Source organism: Musca domestica, unplaced genomic scaffold (genome assembly GCF_030504385.1).
Source record: "Musca domestica strain aabys unplaced genomic scaffold, Musca_domestica.polishedcontigs.V.1.1 69, whole genome shotgun sequence".
NCBI lineage: Eukaryota > Metazoa > Arthropoda > Insecta > Diptera > Muscidae > Musca > Musca domestica.
In genome coordinates, this window is record NW_026712380.1 from 1,169,441 (window position 1) to 1,196,625 (window position 27,185).

Below are 27,185 nucleotides of genomic sequence, written 5' to 3' on the forward strand. Positions count from 1 at the left end.
ATAAAACATTACTATTGTACATTTGAAAAGTCAAAATGAAAATGTTAATATATCACATTTTTACGCGATTTTTTTGGATATTATCCTTTTCGGATAGGAGACATCTCCGAATTTGTGTGAATCGTTAAAATCAGTCCAGCGGTTCTTAAGTTATAAGCGTAGTAACTAACACAACTTACATTTATATATATAGATATATATATATATATATATATATATATATATATATATATATATATATATATATGACTTTTAGAGGAACTTAAAAAATTCTTGAAAATAAAAAAAATAATTGAAAAAATCTAGATTTTGGAATTTCGAAAGAGACTCGAAATATTCAATAAGATTTTCATGATTTACAATCTTTAGCGCACGGCTCAACAATTTTTTTTTAATTTTTATGTTAAATGAGTTTTAGAAATTCCAAATATCTTAAAACACAGGGCTCAACGGATCATTAAAAGGTTAAACAAGTAAAAAAGCAGTAGGTTCGGGTGGGCCGAACTTTGAATACCCTCCACTATTTGGAACGAATTAGGAAATTTAAAAAAAAAAATTAAATCCATTAAAAATTCCGTTAAAATCTTAAAAATACCGAATATCGGAGGGTCCGACATATTGAGGGATATGCGATATTGTGGACTTATATAGACAAATCCATATCTGGGGGTAAAGTTCTCAGTTCTTGTTGTGTGGAATTTCAGACAATTCCATTGAAAAATGTGGCTATTATCAGCAAAATACCGAATATGTGGGGGCAGCGTTTTATGGGGGGCCACACGATATCGTGGACCTATATAAATAATTCTCTTTCAGAGGGTAAAGTACTCAGAAGGAACTCCTTTTGTGGAATTTCAGACAATTCCATTGAAAAATGTGGCTCGAACTTGACCTGCCTGCAGACAAAAAACTAATCTGTGCAAAATTTTAGCTTCCTATCTTTATTCGTTTTGACTGTAGCATGATTACAACAGACGGACAGAGCTAAATCGTCTTAGACTTTGACGCTGATCAAGAATATATGTACTTTGTTGTGTCTTCAATTACTATTTCGATGATACCCTCCATACTATGTACGGTGGAGGGTATGAAAATTCATTCTTTAAGGCTTTTATATAGGCTAAAAATTATATGAAGAGTCCACGATACAGAATTCAAACAAGTTTTAAAAAATATTCGAATTTTAAAAATTCACAGTTACACAATTTTTTATGGATTTGAGCTTTTAGAATAAGTTGTGTTTGAAAGAGGCTATGAGGTCCTAGCCTACCTCAAACACTACTTGTTCTAATCATTCATCTACATTTTTCTTATCAACGACTCTTTCCTGTAATTAAATAAACTATCAATATTCATCAGCATCAAATTTGACAATAATTTTCAAAATAATTTTCAAATTTATTATGTAACAGATGTCAATTTTTGTTGTTTAGAAAAAGAAAAAAAAAAAAAAAAACGATTGGCATTTCCCCAAAATCCCAAAAAGATAGTAGTTATGTTGATTGCTTTACTCAGCTCATATTGAGCATTAAAGTTCTGCTTCATTAACTTTTGTATAAAGACTAAAAAAAGAAGGAAACTCCATGTGAATCAACAAAATTATAGCCTCAAGGTAAATATAGTTTTTGCCACTATAACATTTGAATAAAAGACCAACATTTTACTAAGTCACTTATCTTTAGTTGAGAATAACACATCCGTCTATGCTGCTTTGTGTGTGCTTAACACAAATAAATGTTAACAATGACTTTTAAATAAATTTCCTTGCAACAAATCACTAAAAATCTATTCAAACATCCGGAATTTCCCCCCCCTTCGTACACACACACAAAACCCTTAAATAAACAAATACCTACAAATGCTTTTCCGTTTCAAATGACAAGCAGAAAATCTTAACGAGCCGATAAGGATATAATCCCACACACACACCTCCACACATACACAAGTCGAGAAAACAAATCTCTGAGATTTATGTGCAAATCTACTGCCCCCAAAAATGTAAATGACTAATCAACATCTGGGCAATAGATAAACATAAAATGAATAAATAAATAGATAAATAAAGTATTAAATATTTTTGGGTGTTGGATTCAATCTAATCATTTCTCAAAAAGAGCCACATGAAAAGGGTTTGAGTAAATCACATAATTTTGAATATTAATTAGGTAAACATAAGACATCATGATTAGCCAGCAAATGATGAACTATAATTTTGTAATTTATGACAATGTGTTTGAGAGTTTTTTGTTCTTTAATGGCCTGCTTATGTAAATATTTAAATAGTTTATTATGTTGTATGATGTTGCTTACCTATAGATAAAGGCTGGCCATGCCTTGAACGTATCGATGAGGCTCGTAACATATCCATAATTAAAGCCTGTCCAGTAAGTTGTATGCCTCCAGGAACAATTTTAAGTTGGCCCATGCCTTCCTATGAAAAAAAAAAGAGATGGATAAATTTGCATTATTAATATGGAGATTAGGAGAAAAGCTTATCAATGTCATCCTATAAAGGTCACATGATTAATTATACGATTTTGTTGAAAAGGCCTATGTCCGATGATAAAATGCCTTAAGAAAGATATAGCTGTGCAAATCACTCTTTAGGTCGAATGATGTTATTACAACATAATGACAAAGGAATGACAAAGAATAAAATGTCATATTTTTAGAACACATTTTTAGAACACAATTTGGAAAGTGTCCGACGCACTCTTTTTTATACCCTACAACACTATGTGTTTGGGGTATTATAAGATTGAGCAAAAAATTATGTAACACCTCGAAATATTTGTTTCGCACACAGAAAAGTATATATGGATCTACATAATAGTCAGCATTGACCTGTCCGTCTATCTGTAAATTAAAATTAAAAATATTCGCGGTTTAATGGAAAATTTGACTTTTATTTAATACAAATGTTATGGGCTATTCACCCACTTAATATTACACGATGACCATCAAAATGGGAAGGCTTCTGCCCATCCCTAAGCTCTAGCCCCATGCTAACTTCCACGTCGATTGGTCTATAATTGCAACCTGTAGAGCAACTGCAAAATCAGGAATTTTTTTACTTTTTGGTTCATTTCAACCTCTAAATATTATGCGATCATCTCCAGAAGCAATAGACCTCTATTCTAAATTTCGTGAAGATCGTTCCATAATTGCGACCTGTAGAGTGATTGCAAATTAACATGGACGACGAACTCTTTTTTATACCCTACAACACTATGTGTTTGGGGTATTATAAGATTGAGCCAAAAATTATGTAACACCTCGAAATATTTGTTTCCCACATAGAAAAGTATATATGGATCTTCCTATCTCGCCGAGCTGAGTCGATCTAACTATATATGTCCTTCCGTCTGTCCATGTTAATTTGTAATCACTCAACAGGTCGCAATTATGGCCCAATCTTTATGAAATTTAGAATGGAGGTGGGGCTATAGCCGGAATTGAATCCTATTGCTTTTGGAGGTGATCGCATAATATTTAGGGGTTGAAATGGTCCAAAAAACTTGAAAATGTCCTGTTGCAGTTGCTCTTCAAGTTGCAATTCTAGACCAATCGAAACGGAAGTTAGTATGGGGTTAGAGCTTAGGGCTGGGCAGAAGCTTTTCAATTTTTATGGTCATCGGATAATATGTAGTGGGTGACAATAACATTTGTAACAACAAAGGTCAAATTTTCTATTAAACCGCGAATATTTTTAATCCCGGCGAAATCACAAACAGACGTAAAGGTCAATTCTGACTATACGTAGATTTTGTAATATTTTTTCACCTTACAATACAGGTTGGGGTTTAATTTTTTCAAGGGGTTTAATTTTTTTTCAAATTTTCACAAGGGTAGGATTAGGCTCAGAAGGGCTAGGCCTATTATTTCAAAGATGCCCGCAATATATTTAGGGGTTTAACTGGACCAACAACTAAAAATGTTCCTGTTTTGTAGCCGTTATAAAGTTAACAAATAGAAACCAAAGGTCAATAAATCTCTCATGAAGCTAGAGTTTAGGAGAGCGAGTAGAATGGACCACTATTTATGTGTGAAAAAATACAAACATTACTTACAATAACTGAAATACACAAACGACGGGCTTCTGGTTTTTTATGCTGATTTCGTTGACGAAGATAGCCAAATATCGCACCCAAGCAAATCATACAGATGAGTCTAAATTTGGATTTACAGAGGGGCATCTTGCTTTTGGAGATGATCGAAAAATATTTAGCGGTTCAAATGAACCAAAAACAGAAAAAAATGCTAAGGGTAATATTTGGGCATAATTTCCAAAGCGAAATCTTCCAAAATGGATTTGGACATTAAGGGGCTTCTAACATATTGAAGTGTTGTAGGATATCACATAGTCAGCCCCGCAAGACTATAGCCTTTGCCTACTTATTAAATTATACAAAAAATATGCAACAAGTGATGAGTTCCATTAAAAATAGGGTTTGCCAGTAACGAATTAGCTAATTAGGTTATTTCTTAAATTTGTTCATGCCTCACACGATACCACTAAAAATTATTGAATTGTCCGGAATTTTACATAAAAAGCTTTTAATTCTGGTGGAATTTTTTGTACCCTCCACCATACATGGTATGAACGGTATATTAAGTTCGTCATTCCGTTTGTAATTCATTGAAATAATAGTTTTAGACTCAACGAAGTAAATATATTCTTGACGTAAATTCTAAGACGATTTTGCCCTGCCCGTCCGTCTGCCCTTCTGTTGTAATCAAAACGAATAAAGATAGGGAGCTAAAATTTTGCACAGATCAGTCTTTTGTGTGCAGGCAGGCCAAGTTCGAAAATGGGCTATATCGGCCCACGACATCATACGGCCTCCATATAACTGTTCCCACCGATATTGGAAATTTAGACGATTTTAGTCACATTTTCAACGGAATTATCTGAAAATCAACAAAAGAAATTCTTTGTGAGTGCATTACCCCTTGGAAGAGATTTGTATATGCTATACAGGTGAGATGAAAGTACTGCAACCAACTTCAGATTGCTGTCTGTCCACTCGTGCGACAGCTGTAAAAATTATTCCAGTGACAGCTCATATTGTTTACAAGCGTATAAAATCATTTTGGTGAGAGTTTTCCAGAAAAAAAGGTATTCACGATTGAATTCAAGCGTGATAGTGTGATTTCTTTATATTTGGTTGGAAACCCACAAGTGGCTATCGTAAGAGCGCTCCAGCATTTAAATGTGAATAAATCTTTTGTGTCTCGTACCATCGCCGAAGTCAAGGAAGTGGACGGAAGGAAACAGCAACATCAGCAGAAATGGTTCGAAAAGGAAAGGAGCGATTTGATCGAAACTCGCGTCGCAGTGGACGAAAAATGGCACGTGAGCTGAACATATCGCAATATTCCATTCGGCAAATTACTGAAAAATGAGCTCTGGGTGAAGCCATTGAAATTCCAAAAAGTGCAAGTACTTACACCGCAAAAGAGAGAAAATAGACTCAGAAGAGCTAAAGAGTTGCTTCACTTGGCCGAAAGTGATGAACTGCCGAATTTGGGTTTCTCCGAAGTGAAAACATTCGATGTCCAGCAGTTTTTAAACAAACAAAATGATCGTGTTTACTTGCCAAAGAGATCAGCTGAATATGTGCACTTTCGATTAGGCACCAGAACTCAAGCGCCGGTCATGGTGATGGTATGGGCCATAACGCCATAACAGCCGATGGTTGGCCTCCGCTCATATTAATCGACCGTGGCATCAGAATAAATGACGAATATTATTGCGAAAATATTCCGGAGAGTGAATTTAAGCCTTAAGCACGCAAACATTTGGGCTGCAGACCTTGGACCTTCCAACAGCACAATCTCACTCAGCACGCGCCACCCAGTAGTGGTTAAAAAATGAGGTTCATCGCTTCATTTTCAGCGCAAAATGGCCACTAAAATATCCGGATACCAATACGGTGGACTATTGTGTCTGGAGAATTTTGAAAAAAAAAAAAAAACGTTGGCACTAAACAAAATACAAAAGTGTCGATCACCTCTAGTAAGCGCTTCGCCGGGAACGGGCCAAAATACCGCAGAGCTACATTCGGGCAGCCTGTGACGGTTTCATTGGCCGTTTGAAGGCCTTAATTCGTGCCAAAGGTGACCAATTCGAACAAATCTAAACTTATTCTAAAATTTGATGCTATTTCCCACATTTTTTGCTTTCATTCAATAACATATTAAAAGAAATGTAAAAATTATGACGTTCGACGTAGTTGCATAGCTGCACATCAACAGCCTCGCTGTTATTTACGTTTATTTTTTTCGAAACTATTATATACATATTTTTCAAAACTTGGAACTTATTATTAAAATATAGACAAAAATATTTGGATGCGGAAATTTTGTATTGATTTGAAATGTTGACCTTCTGCGAGAGAAGTACACGAATTAGTGGACTAGTGGAACTTTTATTCCTCAATATCAGACATTTATACCTTTATTTGATGCACAAAGTTCGGATAGAGGAAGTGGCTTAAGTGTTGGAGGAACGTATCCTAGTACACATTGCAATTTCAAAATATCGGATTGTAGCCAAAACAGCTGAACGGTTTGAGTTAAACCCTTCAAGTCATCCAAAATCTGTCATTACCGCTAAGCTGGGCTTATGTCTGGTAATGAAATATTTAAATCTCCAAAGCAATTTGCAGATGGTTTGTGTTTCTAGGAAATACAAATATTACACTATTTTCTATCAACAATAAATATTAATTTTGAAAAAATAATTTAAACCCAGTAAGGAAAGCTCAAAAGTCGGACGGGGCCGTACATATGGCACCTTACACCACTATGCATATTTAGTAGAACTCTCGTAAAAGAAAGGTTTTCATTGCAATATCTGAGCTCTATGACATATCTGGTACAAAATATCATATAGAGTTCATATTCCGAAAGTTGGAGATTTAAAAACCAAATCGGATGAAATATATATATATGGGAGCAAATTTGAAATTCTTCCTTCTATGCTAAACTCGGTTGAATTTCGAAAATTCACTCCATTTGGGTTATTATCAGCTATTTGGTGCACAATAAACCTGAAATCGAATAATGATATTTATGGATGCTATATCCAAATCTGAGCCGATCTTCACAAAATTGAAAACAGCTTTTTTTGGCTAGATATCCGATGATCTGGTACCAAATATTATTCTTGTATCGTTCACCAAATTTAAAGTACATATTTATATACTAAATTTGGTCTGAAGTGCCAACATTTTCAACATTTGGACTGATATTAGCCATTTGGTGCACAAAAAACCTAAAATCGGATGAAGATATATATGAGAGCTATATCCAAATCGGAACCGATCTTGATAAAATTTGAATCATGAGTTGCTAGGCTGTATCTGATATCTGGTGCTAAATATCAGTCTCGTGGAGTGCATATTACGATTGTGAGGAACTTAAACACTAAATCGGATGAAACATATATATGGGAGCTTTAGCTATATCTGAACCGATTTTCACCAAATTTGGTCAGATGTAGCAAAATTCCCACCATTTGGACTGATATTAGCCATTTGGAGCAGAAGAAACTTAAAATCGGATGAAGATATATATGGGAGCTATATCTAAATATGGATCGATTTTCACCAATAGGGTTCGTCCTTGAGCCAAACATATGTTGTTAAGAAAATTTCATCTCAATCGAATAATAAATGCGACCTGCATATTAGTTACAAAAATACATGAACAGACGGACGGGCATGCATAAATCGACTCAAAATGTGATTCTATGCTGATCACCAAAAGGAACTATGGGTCTATCTCGTTTTCTTCTCCATGTTACAAACAAATGCACAAAGACATAATACCCTTACCACATGTGGTGTAGGGTATAAAAATAGATATGATATAAATTGAAAATTTTAAAATCATATGATCTTTACCTACCGTTGAGAATTCCATGACCTTTAGTATCCACAGCGTCAGACCCAAATTGACAATGATTAACAACATTAGCAGCACCAGCAGGGTGTAGAGGCATTTTTTCCGCCAACCGATCAGGCCCAAATTCATTTCAATGTCATCGACTAGACTGGAGGTGTTGCTAAAACCCTTGGCAGTTGTTGTGGTCCCACTGCCGCCACTACTGCTGGCTTGCATTGTCGACGAGAGTTTCTGTTTTTGCCGTTGATTTTGGGCGGTGGTGCGGTTGCGTTTAGACGAGGCCGTTGTTGAGTATGGAAATTTGTTGTTGCTTTTGGAGTTGCTCGAGGAGGGATAAGTTGCTGTTGTTAGTTGGCCGGGGGGTGATGATAAAGATGTTGAGGTTTTTCCTGCAGCACATTTAGTGTCGTGCACTAAATCCACTACACCATCCGCTATGAATGATGTGGGCAATTGTTGTTGTCTACAGCCGGCAGTGGTAGATAGAAGGGGTAAGGTGTGAATACGGCGTGTTGAACGTGCGCTCGATGTACTGCCGTTAAGGTTTTCCGTTATAGTTCCGTTTCCGCCCGCTATTAGGGAGGATGTGGACGATGAAGCGTAGTTAACACCGGCGTTGTCAGTGATAATCACACCTGTGCTAGTATTTATCACCGTCTTTGTATCATTTGGCTTGTTGTAACGCTGATAACGAATAGGTTGTTGTTGTTCCTGGTTCCAGTGTCTTAAAAGGCTTGTACTGCTATGACATCCTTTGGTGTAATCTTCGTTTAAGTTTGTTGCACTTTCGCCACTGCCTATTGGCCCTTCCGCATAGACACTTTTGGCCAAGTTATTGTTGAGCAGCAGACGCTCCTCCTGCTGCTGCTGCTGTTTGTTCAGCAATTGTTCTTCCTCTTCACGTAGTAATTGTTGTTGCTTTTTACGTTTAAATGTTGAGGTGGGTGAGGTGAATACAAAAGTGGTACCTGAATCGGAATTTTGTTGTATCTGTAGCTGCTGCTGCTGTTGTGGCAATGTTTTATGCGAATCGACGACCGTCAACGCCGATGCAGAGCTGGGCAATGTTGTGTCATTAGAAGTCTGTGAAAGAATTTCGGGAGGTTGTAGTAAAGTGCCATTGATCGCATAACCATTACTTTTACTACGGGGTTGAATTTGGTTTAGGTTTGGTTTGGTTATTTTGAGACGAGTTAAGATGAAGGTAGGTGGTTATTTTTTGTTGGTAACATGATGGGAGGAAGTTTTGGTTGGTTGGTAAATCGATATAATTATTTTTATTTTGATAGTAGTGGTTGGTGGTTTTGGTGGTGGTGGTGAAGCAAATGTTTTATTTTTATTATTTTTTTTTTTGTTTGGTCAATGCATGGAAGAAGGTTAGAAACAAGTAAAGATAAATATGCAAATAACGTCATTAACAACTGGTATAACAATTGGAATAGTGATTTTATTCTCGATTAGAGGTATAACAAGGCAACATAACATGACATGCAATTGTGAAGCTTGTGCTAACGGAAGATATTACTAAAATAACTACTACTATTGTGATTTCTAAAATTTCAGGAAATTCAGGATCCTTTGGAATATTTTTTTGTGTGTTCTTAAATCATGTATAAGCAAATTATATCTCTAATTTTTATGGGATTGAAAATCAAATATATCAGTCTACGTCTTGTTCGAGCCACCCCTATGGTCACATTTTCGACGGAGTTAGATATAACTTGTTACATCCTCAGCCATATGGCTACAGAGGATACGGCCAAAATGTGCCTCATCGAAAAAATTGTTTTAGACCCTATTTCTATTTGGACCAAATCTGTTTCCAAACATTTGGAGTCAATCTAGGGGTGTCCGACCATCTGTCTGGCTGGTGTGCACAATAACTCTAGAAGGGAATATCCGATTTAGTCGAGACTTGGTAATATTAATATTAATCTTAGATCGTGTTAGGGGATGGGTAATTTCGGTCCACATATTCAGGTACCTCCCCCACAAAAGATCGAATTTTTATATCATCAGCCACATGGCTACAGAGGGTATATATCATTTGATACAGTCAAAACGTGACTGGTCGAAATAACGGTTTTAGACCCTAGGTATATTTGCACCAAATCCGTTTCGGAACATTTGGAGTCGATCTAGCGATGTCCGTCCGTCTCTCTGTCTGTCTGTCTGGCTGGCTGGTGCGCACGATAACTCTCGAAGGGAGTATCCGATTTGGTCCAAACTTGGTACGTCGTAATATTTTTGTCAAACTTAGAATGAGTTCGGAGATGGGCAATATCGTTCCACTCCCTGTGGTACCTCCCCCACAAAATGTCGACATTTTCAAAGAAATTTATTTTCTGCACAAAAAAAAAAAATGATAAGCCGATTTTGCTCCAACTTTGCACGCCATCAAGTACCTTCCCCACAAATGAGTCAAAATTTGGAATAATGTCTTCAAATTTCACACATTACAATAGTTATATTAACCCAAGGTCTGGTGTTAACATGGAATATATTGGTCCACTCCTTCTGGTACCTTCCCCACAAAAGTCGAAATTTTCAAAAAAATATATATATTTTTGCACAGAAAGAGAAAATGGACAATTTCGGTTCACGCTACCATCAAGTACCTCCCCCAAAATTCCAGTAAAATTTTTTAATAATTACAACTCTCATAAATGTGGTGTTAGAGTCCGATTGTCTTCAAATTTCACACATCCCAATATTTATATTAAGCCAAGGTCTGATGTTAAGATGGAATATATCGGTCCACTCCGTCTGTTACATCCCCCACAAAAGTCGAAATTTTCAAAAAAAAAAAAAAAAATATTTTTTTTCTGCAGAGAAAGAGAAGACAAAATTTTGAACTCTAATAAAATGTGATATAAACGCCCGACTGTCTTTCAATTTCACACATCACAATTTTTTAATTAACCGAAGATCTGATGTGAAGGTAGGATATATCGGTTTACTGCTTCTTGTAGCCCTCCCACAAAGGGTTAATTTTGGAATATCTAAGAAACACATAAAACAAACTTGGCACATCTTAAAATATCTATCAACTACAAGATACTACTACTCCTTCTTGTACCTCCCCCACAAAGGGTCAAAGTTTGGAATAAATAAAACGATCATAAAATCCAAAATAAGCATTCGGTTATCTTCAAAATTCAAACATCCCAATATTTCTACCAACATAAGATCTTCTGTGAAAATGAGATATATGGAAGCTCTCCTTCTGGTAACTCCCCACAAAGTGTCAAAATCCATGAAGTTCATAAAACGCGGAATTAACATACGATTCCATTCAAACTTGGCACATTTCAATATTTCCATCAACACAAGATATGGTATAAAGATGTCAGACATCGGATTTCTTCTGGTATCTCCCCCACATATGGTTCAAGATTTTGAAAAACAAAACGCTCAAAGAAAGCGAAATAAACATCCAACTCTCTTCAAATTTCACACACCACACCCACAAAGGGTCACCATTTTCAGTACTTTTATCTGTCCGAACTTGCGAAATAAGTCAGCGATTCTTTACAACTTGCTATATTCAAATATTTCTCTCAATCAGAAATCTGAGATGAATATAGAATTTACGATTTCGCATAAAATTGGATATAAATGTTTGATTTTCTTGTAATTTTGCCTATACCAAGAGTTTTATTTGCATTGGATGAAGTGTGAAAATTGAATACTTCGATGCGCTTTATTTGATACCTCAAGCAAATTTCAACATTCCCTAAAGATTATCACATATCTCATATAAAGTGAGGGAAGTAGTCGATGTAGTCAAAACCTGACGCGTCGTAATTTTATATTATATTTATTTGGGCCTGATACGAAATGGACAATATTGGCCTATTCCTTCGGATCATAGTCTATGAGTTTGAATAATCATAACAGAAGTCCAAATATATTTAAATAATAGAACAAAACCGACTTGTACTTTTTCAATTTTTTTTTTTTTTTTATTTTCGAAATTTGATCACGAATCACGAATATATATATATATATATATATATATATATATATATATATGCATATATATATATAGAAAAGTCGGTTTTGTTCTATTATTTAAATATATTTGGACTTCTGTTATGATTATTCAAACCCATAGAGTATGATCCGAAGGAATAGGCCAATATTGTCCATTTCGTACCAGGCGCCTGATTATAAATCATTTTATATTTTTACAACATTTCCCAACGAAACAAGCCCCAAATTAGTTTTTGGAATTCTCGTTAAGACCGTTACTCTTTACAAAAAATCGAAATTTATTATGTCCTACCCATTTCATTCATTCCTATGAAACCGTTTTCATCAAAACTATTGAAAACTCTTTAAAACTTTCTTTGTATTTATCTCCTCAATTTAAATTTGCCTCCTACAGGAGTCTACTTGAATCATAACAACAACATTGTTCACCTAATGATAGATTCATGGCCACTTGCTTTTTTATGACACATTTTATATTGATGGAGACCCGCGTCAAGAGACGAAAAACATGAAAGACATGGCCTGACATAATTTGCTCAGTCGTAAAATTATAATTCTTTATTACATGCCAGCGCGAAGAACAATCAACCCGGAAGAGTGAAGTAACATATCAAGAACACTTAATTATGACATTAAGCCGTATATGAATTTCGAAGGCATGTCTCATTACATACATATAGACGTATGTCCCACAAAACATTTGTGAAGGATTTTGATGACATCTATTGAATAAATTTTATCTAAGACCACATTTCGTATCTGATCTATGCGTGATATTTGCATACGGACTGCATACTGCTACTTACTTTACTTAATTTGAGATATGTGATAAGAAAATGTTAAAGAATGCATGAGATGCCAGATGTAGTAACTGAAGAGTTCCATTTTATGCAATACAGGGTTGCCCATATTCGACGGACCTTTGGGCCCATTCCAATCGACGAGGCTTGTCCGCAGGCAACATTCTTTGCGTCAATTGAATTTTGTACGGGAACAAATGCAAATCAATGCGAATAATCCGTTGTAAAGTGGACCGAGCCATGCCCAACTGCTGAGAACGGTGTTTTTGGGATGTTCTTGGGGACCTCTCAACACTGGCTCGTACGGCAGCGATATTCTCGGCCGATCGCCTTGGTCGACTTTTATATGGCCTCTTCGGATTAGAAAGAGCCTTACCAGTCGAAAATTTTTCGTATAAACGCTTAATGGTGTTCTTAGAAGGCGAACTTCTCACATTTTTTAATGTTTTAAAAGCACGTTGAGTTTTCACAATTGACTTCTTCTGTTGAATGTAAATTTCAACTACTGTACCATTAAAAAATTGATATGTGCAAAATTTAAAGAAAATCGAACATTTATTTTCAGGTTTATGCGAATTACAAAACAAAATTAATAAACAAAATTGTAATCTTTTGTGGGAGAGGTACCAGAAGGATTAGATTGAGAGTTATATTTAGGTATTCCAAATTAAAAAATAAATAGTTGACTTGTTTCGCAAATTCTAAGAGATATAAATATTTGTGGGGGAGGTACCAGAAGGGTAGGCTGATACAAATACATTCTTATGTTAATATAAATACTGCAATGTGTGAAATTTGAAAAGAGAGTTTGATACTTATTTCGCATTTTTAAGAACTATAATTGTGGCGGAAATCCTAGAAGGACTTGTCCGTTATATTCCATCTTCACGCCAGATCTTTAATTGGAAAAATGTATTGAAATTTGCCGAGATTGAAAGTAATCTGATACATATTTTGAGTTTTATGAGCTTCATGGTTATTCATGGTTACAAGAAGTGGATCGATACTTCCCACCTTCACAGCAGCTCTTGTGCTGATAGAAATATTGGTGTGTGAAGAACTTGAAGAAATTGGATATTCATTTCCCGCTTTAAGAGCTTCGTTGTTGCTTAAAATTTTGACTTGTTGTGGGGGAGATAACAGGAAGATGGGGATGAGATTTATTTTTTTGACCCTTTGTGGGGCATGTACTTGATGGAGTGGGCCGATATTGCCCATTTTCACCTCTGACCTATCACTAACAAAAATATTGTGATTTGCAAAATTACACAAAACCGAATCACCATTTTCTATGTGTTGGGGTATTATAAGTTTGATTGGGCCAAACACCGCTAAATATTGGTTTCCCACATAGGAAATTATATATGGATCTTCCTATTTTGCCGAGCTGAGTCGATCTAGCTATGTATATCCGTCCGTCCGTCTGTCCATGTTTATTTGTAATCACTCTACAGGTCGCAATTAGGGCCGATCTTCATGAAAATTAGAATGGAGGTGGGACTAGGGCCAGAATAGAAGCCTGTTGCTTATGGAGATGATCGCATAATATTTAGGGGTTGGAAGTGAACATTTTCCTGATCTTGCAGTTGCTCTACAGGTCGCAATTATAGACCAATCGACGCAGATGTTAGCGTAGGGCTAGAGCTTAGGGCTGGGCATAAGCGTTCTAATTTTGGTCATCGGGTTATATTTAGTGGGTGAAATAGGTCAAAACATTGGAACGATTTTGACAAATTTTGTCTGTTCAGAATGCCCTCTTGACATGAAAGTATAAAATCTAAAAAAAAAATCACATACAAATATGCCAGTAATGATGTTAATATAGGTTTTGTAGTATTTTGTGACATTTTTTATATTTTTTCATATTTTTTATCGCATGCGATTTTTTTAATTTGGCTTATAATATTGAAGTGTATATTTTGTAATTTGTAATATTTTTTCACCTTTCAACACAGGTTAGGGTTATTATATGCAGATTGCAATTATCGTCCGATTCTCACGTAAATTTTCACAAGGGTAGGGTTAGGCTCAGAAGGGCTGGGCCTATTATTTTCAAAGATATCCGCAATATATACCAGAATTATTACAGGCGATATCCGAAATACACAAAAGCCGAACTTCTGGCTTTTTTATGCTGATTTCGTTGACGAATATAGCCAAATATCGTAGACAATCAAATCATATAGATGGGTCTACATTTGGAGGTACAGAGGGGCCTCTTCCTTTTAGAGATAATCACAAAAAATTTAGGGGTTCAAATGAAACAAAAACAGAAAAAAACTTCCTGATCACACAATCACGCCTGAGAAGACAGTTAAGGGCAGGGAATTATTCTAGCGTTTTGGATGAAAAACGGACCACAACAACCAACAGTATGACGGAGTACTTAAATATTGGGCGAATTTCTCTGGTCAATGTCTCGTGACATAATTTCAAAAGCGAAATCTTTCAAAATCGATCTGGATGTAAGGGGTCTTCTAACATATTGTAGTGTTGTAGGGTATCACATGGTCGGCCCCGCACGACTATAGCATTTACTTACTTGTTTTGAATTAAACATTTGGTAATATTTCTACAGCTAACAAAACTAAGTAGTAAGGATATCAGGATATCATATACAGATCGCATTTATGGCGCGATCCTTACGAAATTTTGCATGGGGATAAGATGAGTGTCAGAATAGAAGCCTACTCTTTTTGGAGATGATCGCCATATATTTAGGGGTTGAAATGGACCAAAAAACTACAAAATTATCGGCAGGTCGTAATTATCGCCCGATACTTACTCACATTTGAATGGGGGTTACCGCACATTGCAAAAGCCAAGCAGTTTCGGATGGCCATCCAAAAATATTCAATGTGTGAAATAGTTTGCCAACTTTTGAAGACAAAATACGAAAATGTCCAAATACAAGAGAGACGCACTTCTGCCTATTTCGTTAACGCTGATTTCGTTGAAGAATATAGTCAAATGTCTGTATCTCATATAGATGCGTTTCTGTCAAAAACCAATAATAAATGTTAATCTTTTGCTACTTCTGAGAGATTATAGGTCTTTGGGAAATATTGGTTTCAGATCTAGGAAGACCATTTACGTGCAATAATAAACTGGAAATGAGCAAATTAGTTTAAGTTGCTATTATTAGAAAATTAGGGAACGAAACCTGATGGTTTTCTTTTATTATTTGTCACAATATCTTGTGGAATTCTTTCGAGTATTTCCCCTATATAAACTGTATGGTTTATTATGGTGTTGTACGGTATTCAACGGTCGGTCCCGCTCGACTGTAGCCTTTGCTTACTTGTAAATTCTAATTTCTACACAGTTATTGTAAAAATTCATTGATCTTCCCAATAGCCAATGATTAATGTGAAATTGCTAATTTAAAAACAAATTATATATCTGAGTTACTACAATGCGTTGTTCTCCTTTCCATGTTAATGCCATTGAATGAAATGAAAAGTAATAAAGCAAGGCAACAGAACAATTAAGCCATACGTATAAGAACTACAACAATACAAATTAAAAAAATAATTCAAAGAAAAAAAGAGACGGAATACTGAAATGGAACTTACCGATTACTGGCAAGCGTTATTGTCTGAGGCGCTAGCACTGATGATGTGGAGGAGGAGGAATTGTAATTATGACTGTGCTGTTGCATATCCAATGCACCGCTCATAGTCGCATCGATAGGCCTGTTGACGTCATTTGCTTCTACTGCTGCTGTTGCTGCTGTGGTTGTGGCTGCTGACGACGACGACGATGATGACGAAGACGATGAAGATTGGGACGATAATGAATTGACATTGGACGATATTAAAATTCCACCATTCAATAGCACCAGGGGAGAAGTCTGCAAAAAGAACAGAAAACATATATTTTGAGGCGATGAAGGAAATCGTAGAATGTGTTTTCCGAAATACAATTTACACATGCTTATGTAAATGGGCCAAAATGAAAGAAATTTCCTCACAGAATGTACATAAATTCTTAAACCAATTAAAATACTGGATGGTGTCCAACAATTATTACGCGACTCTCAGTATGGACTCATGCAAATATGTGTGTGTGTGTGTGCTCGAATGTAAAAGTGTACAAACAGAAGGTAAAGAATTCCCAACGAAAATTCGGAATTTTCATTTAATTGACACATCTTCGAAGACTCGAGCTGACAAATGATTGGCAATGTCTGTCTGTTTGTCGGTCTGTCCAAATATATGTACGGCCAACGAAATACGAATGTCGGCTAGCCTATCCATCACCTCGACCTACCGACCGGCAACCAAGATGTTGTGTTATGTTTACACACAAGGGCCCTCCTTTCGATTACTTGATGTTGTGGTGATTCTGCAACAACCACATCGGTCCCATTAACAGAGGTTAAGACAATATAAACAAACACACACACACGCACATCTACATCCGGATGTGAACCATCTCTCGAACGCCGACACGTTGTGCTGGTGGCACTTCACTCTTAATGTATGGACAGCACTGTATAAACAAACAAATCATTAAAAGACCATAAATTGATGCCTGCAATTTAAGAAAATGAAAAATTACGTTAATTTTTCGTTTTTTTTCGTTTGCATTTTAAGCAACGTCCATCTGTGTCGAACTTGAGTAATATTATGTTCGGGGTTTAAGTGTTTTTTGATTGGCACTTACGATATTTTGAATATTTTGTTGTTAATAGGAATGAGGTGAATCTAAGAGGATAGTTTTTCTTTAATGGATTAAATAGGTGTTCTAAAAAGACTTAGGTGTTCACTTGGAAATCAACTTGTATAACAAATGAGGCCAAGATGAGCCATACTAGCAAAAAATTCAAAGATTTTGGTTCCGAATAATTTGCATATCCAACAAAATCTGTCCTTAAAAAGGTGCGAAATTTTTGGGCTTAAAAATGAAAAAAATGGAAAATCAACTTTTTGCAAGAACAAACTTTTGCAAAATAGAAAATGTAAGACACATCTCATATATGAAGGAAATTTACAAAATTCACGATTTTGGAATGTGAAAAAAAATATTGGAAACAAAAATATTATTATCCAAATTTCCTATTTTAGGGAAGAGGTCATTGGACTGAAGTCCATTAAAAATCACGAAATAATTGATCACAAAGACTTTGAATTTGGAACGAATTTGGCCTCAAAAACTCTCTCAAAAACAATAAAATCCGTTAAAAATTCAATTAAAAACTTAAAAATACCGAATGTAGCTGTTAGGGTCTATACGACGATATGAGCCTGCGTAGGTAACATTTGTCATAAGCTATTACAATATTCAAATGCGAAACTTAAAAAAAAATCGGTTATAATGTCGATAAAATCAAAATACCGAATTTTGGGAGGTGCCGTTATATGGGGGCTATACGAAAACGTGGACCTGCACAGACAATTTTCTTCCTTAGGCTGTAGTATCCATTACGAACTTCAAATATCAAATTTGAAACAATTCTGGTGCAAAATGTCCCTAAAATCATTAAAATACCGAATATCGGGAGGTACCGTTATATAGGGGGCTTTACGAAGATGACAATTTTCTGTTTTAGGCTGTAGTATCCATTATGATCTTCAAATATCAAATTTGAAACAATTCCGGTGAATAAATTCGCTAAAAAAATTAAAATACCGAATATCGGGAGGTACCGTTGTATGGGAGCTATACGAAGACGTGGACCTACACAGACATTTTTCTGTCTTAGGCTGCAGTATCCATTACGAACTTCAAATACCAAATTTGAAACTATTCCGGTGAATAATGTCGCTAAAATCATCAAAATACCGAATATCGGAGGTACCGTTACATGGGGCTACACCAAAACGTGGACCTACATGGCCCATTTTCAATACCAAAAGTCCTGCAGACATAACATACATTTGAGCATAATTTTATCAATCCTCTTCAATTCGTTCGGAAGCTACAGTGATTTCCCCAGACGGACAAGCGGACAAACGGACGGACATCGCTAAATCGACATAGAATTTTATGCTGATCAAATGTGTAATTTTATGCTGGCGTCTAAAATGTGTATTTTGAGGTGTTACAAACAGAATGACAAACTTAATATACCCTCCATACTATGGCGGAGGGTATAAAAACATTCAAAAACAACGATTTTCTGCCAGTCATTGAAAAATATTAATAAATTTAATTTTAATTTTTGGTCATAAAGTCCTTATGAAATCTGAAAGCATTCAAGATTTTTGGATGTGAAATCCGACTAAAAATAGTGGAAAACTTTTGGAAAACTTAAAGATTTTTCTTACAAGAATATTCGTAGAAATCATAATAAAAAGCTAAAATTTTTTTCCGGGAGATCTTGAAAAAATGTTTTTGAAAATCTTAAGTGTTTTTCTTGAATTTTGAGCAATTGAAAAAAATTGAAATTTGAAAAAAAATATATTAGAAGACTCTAGATGGACGTAAAGCCTTAAAAACCATTTATTTGTTATATGAAATCCATGTAAAATATAATGGACAAATTCTGAGAACCCAGAGATTTTCTTTACCTATAATAATTCGTAAAATTCTAAACAAAGGGAAACAATATTTGTCCTTGAAGATCTAGATTCATTTTTTAAATCCATGTTTTTATGGCATAACCTTGGGCTACTTTTCCCAGAATAAGTCCACAGTCCTTAAAAATTAATTCTTAGAAAATCTTATATCTTGGCCAGGATGTCCTTAAAACTAGTTTTTTGAACCCCGATTTTTGTTCACAAAAATGTTTTTTTCTAAAGTTTACGATTTATTGTCTTGAAAGATCTTTAAAAGCTCAAAACCTAGTAAAAAATATAATTCAAACTTTCTTAAAAATCCACAATTTAAATAACTTGTGATTCTATGAATTTTTGTTTTTAAATAAACGGTTGTGGACGTTCTTTTTATGAAAACCCATTGTTCTTGAGCAATATTTGTTTGAAATATCCTTGAAAATTTTCTAAAATAATCTACCACTAATAATTCTAAAAAAATGAAAAATACAATTTTTGGCAAATATATTTTTTCGAAGTTCCTTGTCTAGGATGTCCTTTTGAATTATTTATTAAAAAACAGTGATTTTGACAGAAATTTACTTTAAAATCTTCATTATACTTTGCTATATAATATTCTTTATATAATTTAGAAGTCCATAAAAAATGTCAATGATTTCTGACCAGAATGCGTTGGAAAATATTTATTTTAAAATTATCTATTCTTGGTCAGGAGCATCTTAACACACGGTTCTTGGCAAGAGTAGTATGGAAAACCATACGTATTTATTTTTCGATTCTGCATTTTTTATGGGGTGCCCATTAAACATATTTGTAAAGAAATCAAGGATTTAAAGCTAGGCAATTCTTTGAATTAGTTTTCTAAATACTCGCTCCTAGTCTAGAAAATTTGTGATGACAATATATTTTCAAAATTCTTTGTCAGGAAATCATTATAAAAAATTTTGAAATAGACGATTCTGGCTAGAATGGCAAAAAAAAAGATATATTTTTTTTCAGGGATATCCATGAAAAAATATTTCTTTAGAAAAAATAAATTGCTGAAATTACTTTTTTAAAAATTCAATATTCTTGGACAAGAATTTATTTTTTATACCCTACCCCACATAGTGGTAAGGGTAGTATATCTTTGTGCATTTGTTTGTAACATGGAGAAGGAAACGAGATGGACCCATGGTTCTTTTTGGTGATCAGCATAGAATCACATTTTGGGTCGATTTATGCATGTCCGTCCGTCCGTCTGTGCGTCTGTCGGTCCATGTATTTTTGTAAACAATATTCGATTGAGATGACATTTTCTAAATAACATTTGTTTTGCTCAAGTACGAACACTATTGAGATTGGTGAAAATCTTTCGAAATTTAGATATAGCTCCCATCCGATTTTAGGTTTCTTGTGCACCAAATGGCTAATATCAGTACAAATGGTGTGAATTTTGGCACTTCCGACCGAATTTAGTATAGAAATGAGTACTTCAAAATTGGTGGAAGTCAGTTCACATAGAGCTATATCTTCCATATGTATGTTTGGTGTTTAAATCTCCAACTTTCGGAATATGTACTCTACCATAATCATATTTTGTACCAGATATCTCATAGACCCCTGAAATGCCCAATATATACCTTTCTTTTACGAGAGCTCTACTATACATGCATGCTGGTGTAGGGTATCATAAAGTCGGTCCCGCCCGACTTTTGAGCTTTCCTTGCTGGTTTCAATCCTCGCTTCTTGGCTAGGAAAAAAAATGCAAAAACGTCTATTATTGGCCAGAAGTCCTTGGATTTAAGTATACCTGAAGTATTTGAACAATATTTTTAAAAATACACGGAAAATATTTAAAAAAAAAATCACTATACGTATAAGAAAATTCCTTGGGGTCTTCGTTCCCTTCCAAAATAGCTACATTTGTCATTATACCCTCCACCTTGGAAAGGAGGGTATATTAACTTTGTCATTCCGTTTGTAACATCCTTAAATATTCGTCTTAGACCCCATAAAGTATATATATTCATAATCAGCATAAAATTCTAAGTCGATTTAATGATGTCCGTCTGTCTGTCTGTCTGTCCGTCTGTCTGTCCGTCTGTCTGTCTGTCTGATGAAATCACGATACAGCCCACATTATTTGACGTAGAGCGTCAAAATTTAGCAGAGCTATTTGCATTGTGTCTAGGATGGTTGGTGTTGAAAATGAGATATATCGGTTCACGTTCTGGTATAGTCCCCATATAACGGTACCTCCCGATATTCGGTATTTTGATGATTTATTCTACATTTTTTCACGAATTTGTCTGGAAATTGGTATTTGTAGGTCATAACGGGTCCCTGAACGTGTGGCAAAACATTGCATGTATAGGTCCACGTTGTGGTATAGCCCCCATATAAAGGTATCTCCCGATATTCGGTATTTTAGTTTTTTTGCCACATTTTTTCACGGATTTGTCTAAAAATTGGTATTTGTGGGTCATAATGGTTTCCAGCTCCGGTGGCGTAACATTGCATGTATGGGTCCATGATTTGGTATAGCACCCATATAACGGTACCTCCCGATATTCGGTAATTTGATGATTTTTGCCACATTGGTATTTGTTGGTCATAATGGGTTCCAGCTCCGGTGGCGAAACATTGCATGCATGGGTCCATGATTTGATATAGCCCCCATATAACGGTACATTCTGATATTCGGTATTTTGATGGTTTTTGCAACATTTTTTCACTGATTTGTCTAAAAATTGGTATTTGTGGGTCCTAATGGGTCCTAGTTTGTGTAGCGAAACATTGTAATTATAGGTCCACGTTTTGGTGTAGCACCCATATAACGGTACCTCCCGATATTCGGCATTTTAATGGTTTTTACCACATTTCTTCTAATGTTTCTTTTACCCTAAGGTGGAGGGTATTAAAAGTTTGGCCCGGCCGAACTTAATGTTTTTTTACTTGTTTTTTGTGTACGTTTGTCATTTTTGATGTCGTTACATGGGCAAACATAAGCAAACATGGAGCTGGACAAGATTTTCTGTCATTTCTGTCATTGGAAGCAGAATCCATTGGGAATTTGTCATAATTCCGGTGGAAAGAGTGGCTGAAATCATCAAAATACCGAATATCTTGAGATTCAGTTGTATGGGGCCTATACCAAAACTTCTTCATACATGAATGTAGAATGAATGAATGATATTTCTTACTTACTGAGAACAAACTACAAATCTAAACCAGAATCGGGTAAAAATTTTGACTAAAACAACCAAAAGAGCCTAAATCTAGCGGTACTGCTATATGGGTCTATGCCAAAACGTGCACCTATATGGCCAATTTTCATTACCAAAATTCCTGCTGACCTAAAATACATTTTATCATCCTACTTCAATTCATTCGGCAACTAGAGTTTTTTTTGTGATATTTGAGACTTATTACATAAATATGACAATTTTTTTTCAAAACAAGAACTCATACTAATAGTCATAAAAATAATTCGTTGTTAATCCCCCTCTGAATCCATTAGGCTTATTTGTATTATTAAAGTTATAGAGTTCATTTATTTATTTTAATTTTCTCGAACCATATACATTTATATATAAACTTTTATGTATACGTTTTTTTTTTAATTTTATATCCAATTTGTACACAGATGTGTATGTCATTTTCCCGAAGATTTACATTGCTATGTTTTCCTCGGGCTGACACTTTTGATTATTTTTTCACACTCAATTATAAAAATAATTATTTCGACAATTCAGTTCGGTCGTTTTTTATTTTGTTTTGAAATTTTGCAACACTTTTTCCATGTGCGAATGTTTGTTTGAACTGTTGGTGGATTTTGCCATAAACATACAAACATATTCATGTTCATGGCTAGTATAAATATGTACACACATACACACACACACACACACATTGATATATAAATAAATATTTTTGTGTCGTCTATGGAAATTTAACTTGACCATTCGATGGATGGGCATGACGAGCACACTGGGCATCATGTTCAATTGCCAGACACTCTACTCCATGCGGCGAGTCATTCGCAGACAGTTGGACAACACAGACCAAATGATCCATGGACACGGGCCAAATATACAATTGTGCCACCAACAACAACGATAGATCCCCCCTCAACAAAAAAGAAGGGAAACAACAAATATCCAACAACACTTGTGTGCGGGGATGTGAATCAGATTTAGGGGCCGTAAGTAAATCTCTGTCGATATGTTTTGTTGTTCGTTTTCAGTTTTGTCTATGATTTTGTTTTGTTCCTCATACATGTATGTAGGTATGTATGATTGTATATTTATTTTTGGATCATCATCGCGCTTTTTACTTTTGTTTTAATTCTCAAGGTAAATTTCTGTTTTGAGTTGAATGCCTAAATGTGAATATGAAATTGATGACGTCGTATTTTCCACAGATCATCTATTGTTGCTGTAGTGGGAATTCAGTTTCATTTTGAATTTACAATTTATGACAGATTCAAGTTTTATTATGACCATCAACAGATGTTCGTTGTTCAATGGCTTCATTCATTATTATTTTATATTTATTTTTGTTAATATTAGAAATTTATTATTATTATAGGTGGCGTTGGCGGTAATTTATTTAATTTATATTTAAGTAGCCAGGGCTATATTACTCAGAGTATATATTCAGGGTGTTGTGAAATATATTGTCTTAGTTGATTTTAAATCCTTAAGCATGACATATTTTGAGGGAATATTGAGTTTTCTGTTTTCATTTGCAATCGATTGAAGTGATTATTTACGACACAATAAAGGGTACACAGGGTGAGATGAAAAAAACTGCAATAAAGTCAAGCGCCATAATTTTTAATTGTTTTAAAATTGTATTGAATTAAAACAAAAAATGCAAAAAATGTCGGAAAAAGCAGAAAATTTTATAATAAGTTTAGATTTGTTCGAATTGGTCACCTTTGGCACGAATTATGGCCTTCAAACGACCAATGAAACCGTCACACGATGCCCGAATGCTGCTCTGTGGTATTTTGGCTCATTCCCGGCGAAGCGCTTGCTTGAGGTGATCAATACTTCAGTATTTTTAGTGCCAACCTTGCTTTCCAAAATACTCCACACACAATAGTCCAACGGACTGGTATGCGGAGATTTTGGTGGCCATTGTGCGTTGGAAATGAAGCGAGGAACCTCATTTTGTAACAATTCGGTCACCTGGAAATAAAAGGAGGAACCTCATTTTGTAACCATTCGGTCACCTTTGGCACGAATTATGACCTTCAAACGACCACTGAAACCATCACACGCTGTCCGAATCTTGCTCTGCGGTATTTTGGCCCAATTCCGTCGAAGCACTTTCTTGAGGTGATCGACACTCTGGTATTTTTTAGTGCCAACCTTGGTTTCCCCAATATTCCAGACACAATAGTCCAATGGATTGGTATCCGGAGATTTTGGTGGCCATTGTGCGCTGGAAATGAAGCAAGGAACCTCATTTTGTAACCATTCGGTCACCTGTGGCACGAATTATGGCCTCCAAAACCCAATTAAAACCGTTACACGCTGCCCGAATGTTACTCTGCGGTATTTTGGTCCATTCCCGGCAAAGCGCTTGCTAGAGGTGATCGACGCTTTAGTATTTTTTGGTGCCAATCTTGCTTTCTAAAATACTCCAGAAACAATAGTCCAATGGATTGGCATCCGAAGATTTTAGTGGCCAAGAATGTCCAAGGACTGTGCCCAAAATGTTTGTGTGTCCAAGGTTTTAATACACCCCAGAATATTATAATATATACGCCATAATATTTGGCATTTATTCCGACACCGCGGTCGATTAAAAGAGCGGCTGGCTGTTATGGCGGCCCACACCATCACCATGGCCGGCACTTAAGTTCTGGTGGCCAATCGAAGGTGCACATTTTCAGCTGGCCTCTTTAGCAAGTAAACACGATCATTTAGTTTGTTTACAAACTGCTGGACAACGAATGTTTTCTCATCGGAGACGGGGAAACCCAAATTCGGTAGTTCACCACTTTCGGCCAAGCGAAGCAACTCTTTAGCTCTTTTGAGTCTATTTTCTTTCCGTTGCGGTGTAAATTCTTGCAATTTTTGAGATTTCAATGGCTTTACCCCGAGCCCATTTTTCAATATTTGCTGAATGGAATATTGCGATATGTTCAACTCGCGAGCCATTTTTCGACCACTGCGACGCGGGTTTCGATCCAGTCGCTTTTTTACTTTTCGAACCATTTCTGCTGATGTTGCTGTTTTCTTCCGTCCACTTCCTTGACGTCGTTCTACGCTACCAGTAGCACAGTAACAAGGATTATATTTAGGTGTAAAATTAACCACAACAACTAACAGCACGACGGAGTGCGTAAATATTGGGCAAATGTCCCTGACCAAAATGCTAAGGGTAATATTTGGGCAGTGCTCCGTATCAGAATTTCAAAAGCAAAATCTTCCAAAATGTATTTGGACATAAGGGGCTTCTTACACATTGTAGTGTTGTAGGGTATCGCATGGTCGGCCCCGCAAGACTATAGCCTTTGCTTAATTGTTTGAAATATGTTTAACAATTCCCTTCGCACTGGGTCGTGCAAATCAAAATATTCTACAATATTGTTTGTAAATTAATTTTCCAAGGACTAACATTCCAATTATTAAATATGTATATTTTTTTTAATATTTTCTCAAGGATCATGGGCTCACAAAAAAGTGCCTTTTCAAAGACCACCAGTTTAATGAACGTGCATTTTTGAGGAATAATTTTTGAAGAATTATAAACCGTTAATTGTTTATTTTTAATGAATGTGTTCTCAAGGACCAACTGTTCAATAAATATTTTTAAATATTTTCTATTACTAACAGACCAATAATCTTGGATTTTTTAAAGACTAACAGGACAATAATCGTGGATTTTTTAAAGAATTATTTTTCAAGGTCCATTAGAGCAATAATCGTGGATTTTTTAAAGAATTATTTTTCAAGGTCCATTAGAGCAATAATCGTGGATTTTTTTAAGAATTATTTTTCAAGGTCCATTAGAGCAATAATTGTGGATTTTTTAAAGAATTATTTTTCCAGGTCCATTAGAGCAATAATCGTGGATTTTTTAAAGAATTATTTTTCAAGGTCCATTAGGGCAATAATCGTGGATTTTTTTGAAGAATTATTTTTCAAGGTCCATTAGAGCAATAATCGTGAATTTTTTAAAGAATTTATTTTCAAGGTTCATGAGAGCAATAATCATCGATTTTTTAAAGAATTATTTTAAAATATAAAGGCCCATTAGAATGTGGATTTTAAGGAATATTTTGCAAAATCCAAGAAAGCAATAATCGTCGATTTTTAAGGAATATTTTTTCAAAATCCAAGATGGCATTAAACGAGGATTTTTATGGAATGTTTTTTAAGGTTCTAATGCCATGTTTCGTATGCGATAACGCATATAAATTAATCAACATTTTGCCCCTTGTTGTGGAGAGGTAAAATTTAATAATCATATCAGCTGTCTAATGAGAGTATGGAAACAGGGAATCCAAATTTTTTTCGTAAGTTGGGACCTCCATTGAAATGGCTTTCAAATGCATTTCTGCATACTTCTCTGGCCCAAAGTTACAGTATTTTTCATAGGAAATTATGAGTTTCTTCGCAATTTTGAGTCCAGAATTCATTTTTTTTACCTAAAATAATAAAATACATTCACTTCAAAACTAACTTTAATTGAAGTATGACACTCTTTTAAAAATCAAGTGCTGTCGTAATTTCGTTCATCTGTAAATAATTTTAGGTTCGAAGGACAAAAGTCTATATAAATCAAAAAAAAATTTCTTGTTACCCATCAACTTTCATTACTTTTTTCCAAACCACCATATTTCATATAGATTGATATTATTTCGTGTATTGTGGGCACGGGTCTCAACATTGAATTTATTTTCCAATGATGTTGCAGAAATAAATTGCAATGAGTGTACATACATACATACCCTCATACGTAAAAGTATATTTTTAAA

At 35.2% G+C, this 27,185-nt stretch overlaps 1 protein-coding gene across 1 annotated transcript in view; it reads right to left on the bottom strand.

Moving 5' to 3' along the window:
* The window catches only part of LOC131805989 (serine-rich adhesin for platelets), a 40,745-nt gene extending 17,479 nt beyond the window's left edge, over positions 1-23,266 (bottom strand). Inside the window, exons 1-4 of the mRNA XM_059129825.1 lie at positions 23,147-23,266; positions 16,283-16,560; positions 7,915-9,055; positions 2,311-2,431 (exon numbers count right to left, since the gene is read on the bottom strand). Of these exons, the coding sequence (XP_058985808.1) occupies positions 2,311-2,431; positions 7,915-9,055; positions 16,283-16,560; positions 23,147-23,266 (1,660 nt within the window). The remainder of the gene's footprint in view (positions 1-2,310; positions 2,432-7,914; positions 9,056-16,282; positions 16,561-23,146) is intronic.
* Positions 23,267-27,185: the final 3,919 nt, after the last annotated feature.